The sequence below is a fragment of the Salminus brasiliensis genome, chromosome 18 (genome assembly GCF_030463535.1).
Source record: "Salminus brasiliensis chromosome 18, fSalBra1.hap2, whole genome shotgun sequence".
In the NCBI taxonomy this organism is placed as follows: Eukaryota; Metazoa; Chordata; class Actinopteri; order Characiformes; family Bryconidae; genus Salminus; species Salminus brasiliensis.
This window is the reverse complement of record NC_132895.1, coordinates 22,277,334-22,290,324: the sequence shown is the minus strand read 5'-3', so window position 1 is coordinate 22,290,324 and position 12,991 is coordinate 22,277,334. Positions and strand designations below refer to the sequence as shown.

Sequence of the window (12,991 nt, the reverse complement as noted above, 5' to 3'; positions counted from 1 at the left end):
GACCCAGAGTATCTGTGCCATGCACATCGAAACCAAATGGCTCCTCAAGCTCCTCCATTCTAAAGAAAAGCCACAAAAAACTCCTTTTACACAGGATATGCCGGAATATTTACATACATGTCAATTCTCACAGTTCTCTCTTATATTAATATAAGCTGGTTTATTTTTACGGCTCGTTTTACTGAAGGTGAAAGGGACCGGAATCTCGACTGATGCAGGAGCGTGTGGTCTGTAAAAATGACTGACTGGTGTATTTGGACTGCACTGAAATCCCAGAAATCTTACCCGACCTCCTCATGTAAACAAACTCAATAGGGCTTTGGATTAACTTTTAACCTATTATCTGCTCTATTACACTCTTAAAAAAAAATGAAAGTGCTTCAAAGGGTTCTTTGAGTGATGCTATTGAAGAACTGTTTTTGTAAAAAAAAGATATGAGTGGGAAAACCTTGAAATTGGTGAATAACCTTTACATTTACTTCTTAAAACTTTGAAAAGGTTCTTCACACACACTTCTTCTATAGAACCAACAATGGCATTTTTCATTGCATTGATCCAAAATAAAACCTGTAGCACCTTTATGTTTAAGAGTGTACCACTTTAAGATGCTAAAATAACATCCCTTAAATTCCCATTTATATTACAAGCTTTTTACTGTGAACAAGAACAACAATGCAACCTGAGTTATGTCTTAGAGGCATAAGACTCTAAACCTAGACCTGCTGGACGGTCCTCTGTATTCAACAGGGTTACAAGCCAGTTTAGTTAGATCTTTTCTCATTGTTGAAAATTTGAGATCGCCTGATAAAACCTGTCCCTGAGATCTAAATGACAGAATCCCTGAGGTAATGAATAGAACTTGTCATTATCTCAGTCATGGATCCCGTTATCTCTGGTAGCTAAGGTCTTATCTATACTCTGGAAAGGAACGTCATAGGGAGGATTTTAATCTTTAATGAGTCTCTCTGAAAAGCATTTTACAAAACTGAAACCTCTCCCTTTTCCCAAACCTGCTGTGTGATGATATGGTCTGCGATTCACAAGTAAACACCAGCCTATGTTGTCACAGTCCTGGATGCCTCAGTGAGGCTTGTTTTTTTTAAATATATATTTCTTTTGGCTGCCGCCTGTATTGCTCATGCTCTGTCTTGTTCTCTCCCTCAGAAAACACCTGCTTGACCCCACCATTGATTACAAGGTAGGGAGTGGCAGCCCAGTCAGGCTTTACAACACCTCAATTGCATGTATAAGCAGTTTCTCACAGGTTACAGTTAGTAGTTACCTTGGGAGACGGTTATTTTGGACAAGCAAAGAAATATGCAATAATTAAAAAAAAATCTAAAATTTCTATTGTAGACATTACATCAGAGAATGTGTTTCCTAAACCTAGTGTGTGTGAATGTGTTTGTTTGTGTGTGTTTGCATCTGGACCAGGTGGAGAAAGAAGAGATCGAGGCCCTCATTCCAAAAGGCTTGTCCGAACTGACCAAGCAGCAAATCCGCTACCTTCTACAGGTGTGTTTTAAATGTGTGTGGGAGTGTGATCATACCGTGCAGTAAGTGGTGGAAACAGTCAGCACTCCTTCTTGATCACACCCTGTTCTCAGACAGCCCCACCTTTACCCTCCTGAGTAATAATACTAGTAGATTGTTTGGTCTTTGCTGCTCTTACCAGAACAAAACACTTGAGTTTCTGCGGGTACATACTCATTCTCTTTATCTCTGTCACTGTCCCTGTCCAGACGCGCATGACGGCTGATAAGACCATGCGTCTCCTTCTGACAACCTTCAGCAGCCTGAGAGAAGAGCTGGTGCACTTGCAGGAGGATCTGAGGGTGAGAGTGGCCCCAAATTTAAGTCTGTTGTCACTGCTACTAAATAAGTTTTTACTTGAGTTTAAATCACATCTGAAACCTGAGAAGGTCCTGCTTAAGTCGGACCCACCTACTCCTACATTTGAGCTGAACTCCTCAATATCATAGTTAGACAATGTATGTAGCAATCAAGAGAATTAGGGCTTCTGCTACTTTAGGGTCTCCTGTTTAGATCACTCCAAGAGCACAACAGGCAATCCTGAAAGAGGTGAGGAAGAACCAAAGTCACCACAATCACAACCACAATTAAATTCACACTTTCCGGATGGTGTATAGATAACTTCAACCTCAGCACCAGCACTGGTGCACAGTCAGCTTCATGGTGGCCACATAATGTGCCAACACTGGAGTGCTTCCTTTCAGAAACTCACAGAAATTTCCTGCAGTCAGGCAATTGCAACCGCAAGCCGTTAATAAACACAAATACCAGATGTCTCTTTGTGATGATGTTTGTCTCTGTGTTTGTATGTATGTGTGTGTGAGTATGTCTATGTGTGTGCATGTCAGGTGGAATATCATGTTCCAGGAAAGATTTGCTGTCACACCAGAGGTCCTGCTTTGGAAATTTTTGGTTGTTAAAAAGTCAGCAACTCTTCAGTCGCTCTGAGCTAGTGAAGTTCATTGCACTCACTGGAATGTAGCAGTAGTAGTTTTTCTCACAGCTGAATCTGAGTCACAAAGGCTTGGAAAAAGCCTACTCACTTCAATCACTTATACAGGTTATGCGTATATGTGTACATACATACAAACATGTGCGTGCGATGCGTATGTATTAAGGCCTGAGGCATTTCTAACAATTAGGCAACACTAGTAGAGTGTGTTGGCAAGACACTGGGGAGATGATGCATATCATGATGCAGGTGTTATGATTCAATATGTGTTACTTCAAGCAAAATGATATACTGTGATTTTTTGTTTTTATCAAATTTGAGGAAAACGTAGTAGAAAAAATGCATGTGCATACGAAGTTTATTTTCTTATCCAATCAGAACATGAGATTTGAAAAAAAGGAGTACAGCACTGCTGCCTAGTGGTCAGGGTTAAAACATCACAAAATGAAACACTATCTGACATCATTCTGTAGTTTTTTTTTTTTTTTTGCAGGATAAACTGAATGAGCAGCGTTCACATATAATGTATGTGCTATAGGTGTATTCATGATGCCTTTTTTTTTTTTTTTTTTGCAGAATGTAGTGACCTCCCAAATGTGCTTGTTTCCAAAACAGCTCTGACTTGACAAGGCATGGACTCTGCTCTGATTGCCCTGTAGCATCTGGCACCAGGACTTTTACAGCAGACCCTGCATATAGACTATTCATTAGTGAAGGTCTTTTAAAATTGCATACTATACAAGAACAGTCTTAAATCCAGTGCCTAGTAGAATACGAACTGCATGCCTTTTGTAAGAAATTCACATAGAAATGAGTGCAGAGTCCACAAGAAAGGCTTATTTATAAACTCTTATTTGCATGTCATTTGCAAACAACACACCCCGTTTACCTTCATGTTCATATCGTTTACATCAAACACACCCGAACTCATGCAAGCGTCGCAACAGAGACATAAAAAAAGGAACGCATTTGGCAGAAGCCAATTATCCTTCAAGAAACCAGCTAAAATAATAGGCTTTTCACATGCAAGCCCAGCCTTGATCTTCAAGCAATTGTCTGCATCTATACTTACTACTCAGTTAAAAGACTAATGAGCAACAAAGGTCCACTGGAGACTGGACCTGACCAGACAGGAGTTTGATCGTGCAGATTCAATAAGGATTGCGAACAGTGAACCTTTGATTCGACCTAAAGTAACTTTTAACGAATAAGGGACGATTTCTTTGTGTGTATTTTTTTTGCCCTGCAGCGTCTGGAGAGTGAAAAAGGGGCGCTGGAGAGGGACTTGACCTTTAAGGCCGAGCAGGCACAACAGTACGACAGATTACTGGAAGCTGTACGCGAGAACAACCGACAGCTACAGGTACGTGCATTTATCAGCACTTCACACATATACATAATAAGTCCTTCATGTGGCTGCAGGGCAATGCAAAAAGCTTCAGGCAATCAACCCTCAGAATGGGGGGGGGGTATTTTTTAGCGTGGCATGATTGTTGGTGCCAGTACTATGTTCTACTATGCATCACAGTACTTTTAAACAGTTGTCCTTTGCCCTTTTGGGTACTAGTAGTGGTAGCACATTAGACCACTGAGTGGCTATTCAAAGCCTTGGAAATCTCATATATATGTGTGTATATGTATGTGCTCACACACTATCTAATACTCTCTGTCCCTTACTCCATCAGAACTCTCTGAAAGAGAGCAGCTTAACCCAGCGCACATTGGAGACTCAGCTCATGGGCACCCGCAGTACAGACTCCAGTAAAGATTTCCGCATTAAGGAGTTGGAGGGAAGCAGGAGAGCTCTTGAGCAGGAGAACGAGCTGCTGCGCAAGAAGGTAGGAACTCCATTGTGGATTTCAGACTCCCACAGTGCACACACAAACATCAGTGCTCGCTTTCCTGCTACAACACAGCTGTTTACTCAGAAGCAGCTGTAATACTGGCCTGCATTTGTAGTGCCCACAGACCTGAATGCCTTTCTTCATTCAACTGTGTTATTGCGAACAACACAACTGCCGGAGACAGGAAAACCGCAAACTGGAGACTGCTTGGTGAAAACCCACAAGATTACAGTCTGTCTTTACGACCTGTCCTTTTGTATGTGTGTCTTTGTGCGCTTTTTTGTTACTCCCTGCCTGACTCTGTGTGAGGGAGAGTCTTTATTTGTTTTTGCAGGACAGAAATGTCCTGACATTTTCTTATTTTTGTTGCTGAAATGAAGTTTAGGGGTTAGACCGAAGGTTCAGCTTAGGAAAATGACCTGTACAGGGAAAAATAACCTCCTTAACGGTCAGTGGAAGTCAGTGTAATATTTTATTTAGTAATTTGCATTTGTTATTGGTTTGTTTATCATTAAATTGGAACACAATGTAAAACTGTCAGATTCACACTGAATAAAGAACAACAAACATGGGCACACAAGGTTTTTGTGGGAAGTGACAAAATCCATATATATATGAAACATAAACACACTGGAAACTGGAGTCTGAAAAAACGTGTGTCTGTGTGTGTTGCAGTTGGAAGGCCAGTGCAGTACTTCCACTCTGAACACAAAGACGCAGGAACTGTCCAGACATTACGAGCAGATGTTGAGCGCTCTGCGGGAGGAGAAGGACAAAGAACTCAAGAGCATGCGGGTGAGGCCAGATAACCATCTGACAATTAACTTCATATTCTTCATATTCATAGGATTAGTGTTTGTGTAGAAAAGGCACACTCATGAAAAGTTGTGAGACAACAAGAGCATGTTTTCATTTTATGCCAGATTTCTCCCCGGTACAGGCCTTCCATATTGTTATTGGGTCTCCCTTTATCACACACCTTTATGCCGAGCCGGGAGGGTGAGGACCAGTACATGCAATCTCTAAGCCCCTATATTGTTTAGATCGTTTGCACTGTAAGAGAAGAGGGACACCAATGTTTCTCAGTAACAAACCAGATTTATTTTAATAGAAACATGTAGAACAAATGTGTCGTTAATTATGTGGCCATTTGGTCTTCATTTGAACAATAGGCAGAGATGGTAATATAAATATTTTACAAAAAGAGTAATATGTAATTCATAGAAATGCAGTTTCCCTCTGATTTAAAGTCAGGTCCACATTTATTATTAGATTTATTACTAGATAAAAAAGTCTACATTTACAAACAGGGGCAGCACATCAACTGCAGATGGTTAGAACATGGATATAGAGGATTTTGTAGGAGCCTGTCTTATTTAAACCTCAGACATTTAGTTTGGTTTGCCCTGATTGTTGAAGTGAGTGGTGAAGATCAACATGGTCAGATCCAAAGAGCTCTCTGAGACCGTCATAAAGAAGGTTGTGGATGCAGATGAGTCTGGAAAGATATCTCTGAACAGTTAGAAATATGCATTTCCACTGTCTGCAAATAATTTACAAACACTTTACAAGTTAAACAGCTGCTAGCATTGATCTAGCAAGTGCAGCCCAAGAGCAGACCACAAAATGCATAATGAAGTCCCATTAAATCCTAGTTTTTCATGGGACGTGCACAAGATCTAAAGTAAGCTAGTGAATCCCCATACAAAGACCAAACTAAGACAAGACTTCTGGAACAATGTGCTTTGGACAGACTCTTGATTATTGTTCTGATGTCTTTTGTTTTTAAGAGCAAGGGTTTCCTCCTTCATATGACTGTAAAGTAATCAATACATAAGTTATGCATATTCTTTATTACACGTTTTGCCAACTGTTAAAGAGAGCATGCTGATTATACTAGAGAAATTAGGTTAAAAAAGTGTACCCCCAAGAGGAGCAGTACAGCACTAATCATGGTGTTGGATTGACACTTTTCATTCACATGAATTTTGGGTTGCCATATGTGCTGTTCGCCGCTAAAGTAGAAGTGCTCTTGTGTTTTGTGTATAGGTGAAACTTAGTCGATTTTTACCTCGAGTTTGCCCTATCGGATCATCTTGATATCTTTCTCTACATGTCTTTTGTGTGTGTGTGTGTGTGTGTGTGTGTGTGTGTGTGTGTGTGTGTGTGTGTGTGTGTGTGTGTGTGTGTGTGTGTGTGTGTGTGTGTGTGAGACAGTCTCAGCTGGTGAAGATTCAGACAGAATACACAACAGAGCGTTCCGGTGATAAGAGCCTGCAACTGCGGATCACAGAGCTGCTGACCTCATTGGAGCAGCGTGAGTCGGTCATCAGACGCCAAGAAGAGGTCAGGCACACACACACATATATAGGAGGAGGCAGTTGTATATTACTCATACTTGTCTTTATGTGATGCGCAGACATTCTATTGTTTTTTAGCTCTACATCTCAATTTTCTGGTTGTAAGAACATGACATTGGATTTCAATATTCAATATTTAACACAGTTTTAGTAAGCTTTACAAAGTAAAACACAGTGCTGTCATAGTAACAAAGCCCAAGAAGTTCTGCTGATGTTGGAAACATTCCCTTTCAGTTTCAGTATTTACACCATTATGAAATGTCCTTTGTTTTTACACAATTAGGCTTTCCTTCATTTTTGATTTTACTACTCCTGTTAATAGGGTCAGTGAGTTTGACTGACAGCACTTACTCTCTCTCTCCCCCCCCCCCCCTTCCTTAACACTTCTGACTTCTGACCCCTGGTGTTTGCTTTTAGGAGATCAAGCGGCTCCAGCAGGAGAAGAGTGACAGTTCCAAGAGCGTCACCAAGACTATAATCACTAAAAGGTAAGCAAACTGCTTGGATAGGAATGGGTGAGTGAGTGAGACAGTGTATGCTAGAACATGTTTGAAGTGCCTGCACACCTTTTGCACATATCCAGGTTTGCATAAATCAACAACCGTCACATTCTGAGTTCATTTAAACAAACTCTGAATATTTAGAGGTTCATAAAACACTATATGCCCAGTTTGTTTGTGGACACCTTTTCATTATTAATGCATTCAGCTACTCTGACACAGATGTGCAATTATGTGCAACTGATTCCTAAAGAGAACTATTGCCAATAAAAAAAAGACATCTATTAAGAAAGATATCTATTAGCACCATGCCTAATGCCAGGCATGAGCTAGAGGGGTATAAAACCATTGAGCTGTGGAGCAGTGGAACTGTGCTCTCTGGAATGATGGATGGTGCTCCATCAAATGCTTTTGGGATGAGGTGGGGAGTTGGGGATGAGTTGTGGATGAGGTGGTGTGGTGATCATCCAACATCTTGACCTTACTGACACTCTTGTCAAATCCTCGTAACAATGACCCTCCAAAATCAAGTAGAAAGCCTTCCCTGGGCAGTGAGAACTATTACTCCAACCAAAGCAGGATAAACTCTTTTTAAAACCCTTGATTTTGGAAGAAGCAATGAATAAGCAGGTGTCCCAATACTTTTGTTCATATAGTGTATCTTAAGTATTTGAACAGAATATCACAAAAAGTGTTGTTTATCCCGGTAAAACAATGTTGCTGTTACCCTTAAGTTAAGGTCTTTGTTGTAATGAGACAATGCTTTGTCCTATAGAACACAATTATTACGTACACATAAACTATGTAGAGTTTATATCTTCATTACTGACGGCAATAAAGATTCAGTTAGCATTGCTTTGAACTAGTCAAAGAGACACTCACAGCTGTGACCTCTCCTCCCACTGGTGCAGATACAGGAACCAGTACCCTATTCTGGGCCTGCTGAGTGATGACTACCAGGCGACCTCGCCTGTCAAGGAGGCCAAGACCATTGTCATTGAGAGGACCGGAGAGATGATCAAACAGGTACTGTAGATCGTGGCTCTGCACAGGCGTTTAAGAATGCTCCAAAGCTACCTGAACTGAAAAGACCTCGGTGGCATTGGCAATAAGGCAAATGGTTGCTTCGATTAACTACAGGTGATGATTAGTGATTAGTTTAGTCCGTTTTTACCAAACTTAACTGCATCAATTAAGATTTCAGCTTGTTTTAGCATTCATAAAACAACCTGTAGGGTCATATTAGTCCTGGGCTAATTAGCATATTGGAAAATAATCCATTAGATTTGGAAAAGCGAAAAAATATTTTTTTTGTGGGTTTCCTCAACTAAGGAGGTGCTCAAGCAGGCATTTAGTTGTCATTTCTGTGTGTGAAAGTGAAAGTCAGTAAAACCTGCAACATTTTTGGCACAAATCAACGCTCTGTAAAAGTCTGTGGCAATCATGGAAAACATAGAGTGTCGTATGACGCAACGTTCAAATCTTGAAGAAGGACTTCTGAGAAGAGCCGCCTCTGGCAACTTTAGTGATACTTTAGTCAACACTAGAGGGCAAACTTGAGCAGCCGAGTCCTCAGAGCATTACACAGACCTCACAAAAGTGATTAGTGGTTGTGAAATCTCGACAACCTCAATTAGGCTCCGTTCAACACTTTTCGTAATGCATGTCACAGATATGTGTGTGGCAGTGTGAACAGCGAAAACACAAGATTCTGGCATTTTCAGTTTTGATTTGGGTCACTTTCATATCTAATATGCGGCAATGCGACTCAGTCTAAACAGCCCAATCAGAATTCATGCGACTTTTACAAACAACAGTCAAACTCCGCATTTGTCCTAAGTGCATGCTGAGGAGAAAAGAAAGTGGACGTTTTCAGTGGTGGGATAGCGAGTTTACAGCGCTCATAAATATTTGGGGGGGTGTCTCTTTAGAAACTGAAGAAATTTCTATAGAAATGACTGACGTGGAAGCATAAAAGCAGCAGCAAGTTTAAGAAACCAAGCATGCAGACCAAAGCAGTGTCCGTGGCTAAATATCATGGCCTTTTTACAGCGAGCTCGAACTCATTGTCTGTGCTAAGCCCAGCTGAACTCCTTAATCGCTCCTGTGGTGCTGGTGAAATTGCAACTTCACGTAAAGCATTGCTATTTTATGCAGATGGGTCATATTTGGGCCACTTTACCTGCTGTGAAGTGAAATGAAACAAAGCAAAAATGTGGACTGACCGGGGACCTTGAGGGAAAACATTTTTTAACAAACCAGTACAAATGCTCTAAAATGACCCGCAAGCTTGACGTTAGCTGCCATGTTTCACTCAACACAAATTCTTATAGACCAGCACAGGTTATGGTAGTCGAGAAAAGAACTGTCAGTGTTATCTAAAAAAAAACTAAACAAAAGTACTTGTGTCAGGGGCTGCTTGAAACTTGTCAAGCTTTCTAAAAGGTCACCACTATGACCATTTAAGACCAGACTTCCTGAAGGACATAATTTTTTTTAGATATGAATTTTTTATTTGAATTTTGAAGAACTGAAATAAGGGACTGTTAAAGCTGTCATGAACACTGTGTTCTGTTCTGTTTTGGGCAGGAAATCATTACCACACCCTAAAGAAAATGCTTCTCTCTGACAGGAATGAATACGAGGAAGATCCAGAAGCCTCTCCCCCCCTCCCTCCCTCCCTTCCCCTTTCTACCCTTCTCCCTCCCTTTCTCCCTTTTCCCTTCCCTGCATGCTGTCCTTCCCATTACTCCAGGGCTTTATAGAGTGGTGGTGGTTCCAGCCTAATTGTGGAGGGTAAGGTATGATGGGAGTCAAGGCATCTAAAAGCACAGCGCATTGGTGTGGAGGCCCACATTTTACAGCCCTTTAACATCATATTATGCTTTTGAGAAGCATTGTTTTTCTTGGATTGGGGTGCATTGCTGCTTCAGGCTGATGAGAGCTGTGCTGATGCATTGACTTGATCCGCAATGCCTAACCTGAGTTAACGTGCTATATAGCTCAGTAAGGACTTGGATTGGGATTGTAAAGGACGTTCTTGGTAGTGCTTCGAGCCACCACAACCCTACCAGTCTCTGGTCGGCACTACTGTAAGCATGTATGTAAGCACAGACAGTGCGCACTGTAATGTGACAGTATCTGTATCTTGCTTTGGTAAGGATTATGGTAATCTGTCATGGTTGCTTCGCTTCATTAGGATTATGGAAAATTGTGCTTTATTTCTTTTTACTATGTATTTTATTATGTTCTTTCTGATATTGCAGAACACTGCTGTAGATTGGGGTGCGTAGGTGTAGGTTAGTATAATCTGGTGATGGGACATGTTTGCTGTACAGCAACAGTGGTTGAAGTTGCATGTGGCAATGAATTGACTATCCTATCACTAAAACAATAAAACCAGTGGAATACTGGGCTGAGGAATAAGGGTATTTAACAATAATGGAGTAAGGTGTTTTTTTTTTCTTTCATCTTCAACTACTGAATTTTATTGAATGCCATCTAATCTCTTGGGTGAGGTGTAATTATTACTTGTAACGTAGCATCTGAGACATCTGCTTGATTTCTTATCAAGACAAGTTGGCAGCTAGTATACATTTGTGACCATCCCTCCACATCAACAACTGCCAATACAGCCCTATTGACCTTGAAAAGAGACCCCACGACTTGGTTAGGCTACTGAATCATGTGTAAAGCAGATATCTGGCATAGTTCCTCAGAAGCCGCACTTACTAACACTAATCCAGACGGCAGATTTAGGTTCATGCAAGCAAACGTCTGGTAATTACAGTAAGAAAGTTATAGTTTGACACTGGATCTAAGACAGGTTTACCCAAGGTTTTGGAGTTTATTTAGAGAAGCCACTAAGAAGAAGGAGATGTTGGCCCCTTGAAGGTCCAGGACCTACTGTTTGATCCAGTTTTCCATCCCATTCCTCACAAGTCAATCGAAATGTGAAATCAGATATGATCAGGCATGATCCATTGAACACTGTTTGAAATAGTTGGTTTCCTGTCATGCCTGAATTTTGCCTTGCATCTGACAATTACTATTACCAGTGATATCGGATTTTACATCCCCCGCCACCTTCAACCCACATTTTTCTATTATTAAGAAAAAAGGCTCAGCCAGAGATCCTCTCTGATACTGTGGTTTTCTCTGAAATACGTCACAGTACGTAAAGGAAAATGTGGTGGTGTTTCTGAATCACACTGTTAAAGAATCTGAATATTTTTTCATTGTAATAAGTGATAAAATAAGGATTTTCAGGGGTTAAGCAGGGTGACTTAACTATTGATCATTGAACCTCAAAAATATGGTGATATTCCTGTGTAAAAAATGGCACTTCTCTGGTCGTGAAAGAGCTGAGTGGAGAGAAGGATTAGCTGGTGAAGGCACTGATACAGTGAGGAGGTTCTCCCACCCTAAGTGTCCTTCTCTGTACAGTCGAACACAGGTACTGAGTACAGAGGTGAATTTAACACATGCGGATTTGTCTTTTGAGTCGGGGAGGGGTGGGTCAAGTCTACCTCCAAACTAAATACCTGTACAAGGAAGAGAGAACTTTCAGAGGATAATTTTCAGTAGGCCACATGCTGCTCTCTTGTGCTACGCCTTTGCAGGAAATGCCATTTTCACAGGAATCAGCCCTGATAAGATTCTCAGTAAAATGAACAACTAGATTCAGCAAAATATGGCACTGTGCCATTCACAGCCACCCACTGTATGTGTTAAATGTGTTTGATTAATTTTTTTTTATTGTGTGTGCTTAAAATAAACAGTAGTTGGGCATGCATAAATCAAACGAGTGTGTTTGTGCTGTTTGTAAAAAGGTCGAGTCAAAGTTTAAACCCCTTTGTATCATTTTAACCATGTTTTTATTCATAGGTGACTTCCTCCATGTTCGTTAGCCACCAGGGGGCACCGCACGCTCACGCATCCTCTGTTATAGGCCGGCAAGAAGGCAGACTTTCTATCTGCATGAATGAGGTCATTATAACTGGCAAGGGCAGGTTTGGCTGGCCACCATTTTGATTCATTCACAGCTTCAGATCACTCAGCTGCCTGCCACTCCCATCTGGAGGCAGTGGTTTGTATACCCATGCAAGTTAAACACTCCTAGAACTTCATAACGGAGCACGTGTAGAGAGGTGTTCTACTGCCAGAATGGATCTTATACATATAGTTCTTATACATATAACTTATATATATATATATACATTTTTTTTTTTTTTTTGCAGAGAGTTTTAATCATTTTAATGAAGACAAGCACAAGCAAGCGGTTATCTAGTACTGATGCTGGGTAAAAGTGATGGCATGCCATACGTTGAGACGTTTTATAATGGGGGCAGTGTTGTATGATAGCATTTGATCAGCCATAACATTAAAACCACCTGCCTTATACTGTGGTGTAAAAACTGCTCTGAGTCATGGCCTTCACAAGACCTCGGAAAAGGTTCTATGGTCTCTGATTTAAAAAATGAGCAATTTAATGGTACCCTACCCTAAAAAAACAGCCTCGCCAGGTTGGCGAAGCTGGTTGATCAGCTAAGGGTTTTTGTTTGAGTTTGAGGGTTTAGCTGGTCTATCAGCTTGAACAATCTGACCAGGCAATGAGCTTGTTGACCAGCATGACCAAGGTCAGCCAGCTTGGTCTAGTTGGATCATCTACTAATAGACCAGCTAGTTCATCAAACTCATTCAAAAATAATAAAATATGCAGTGCTGATCAAGAGCTAAATAGGTCAACTACCTTGCTTACCAGCATAGGGCACGTTTCCACATTGATGATCAACTTAAGCA

General features: G+C 40.9%; 1 protein-coding gene across 3 annotated transcripts in view; it reads left to right on the top strand.

The window, feature by feature from the left end:
• pof1b (POF1B actin binding protein) overlaps nt 1–11,993 on the top strand; it is a 28,856-nt gene extending 16,863 nt beyond the window's left edge. Inside the window, exons 4-13 of one of the 3 annotated variants that reach the window (XM_072662300.1) lie at nt 1,165–1,198; nt 1,435–1,515; nt 1,743–1,835; nt 3,735–3,848; nt 4,171–4,323; nt 5,005–5,124; nt 6,547–6,675; nt 7,107–7,177; nt 8,101–8,215; nt 9,822–11,993. In XM_072662300.1, the coding sequence (XP_072518401.1) occupies nt 1,165–1,198; nt 1,435–1,515; nt 1,743–1,835; nt 3,735–3,848; nt 4,171–4,323; nt 5,005–5,124; nt 6,547–6,675; nt 7,107–7,177; nt 8,101–8,215; nt 9,822–9,827 (916 nt within the window). In that variant the 3' untranslated portion in view covers nt 9,828–11,993. Of the gene's footprint in view, nt 1–1,164; nt 1,199–1,434; nt 1,516–1,742; nt 1,836–3,734; nt 3,849–4,170; nt 4,324–5,004; nt 5,125–6,546; nt 6,676–7,106; nt 7,178–8,100; nt 8,216–9,778 lie in introns of those variants that run through there. The other 2 variants (XM_072662299.1, XM_072662301.1) reach the window with 2 other exon arrangements.
• The last annotated feature ends 998 nt before the right edge of the window (nt 11,994–12,991 follow it).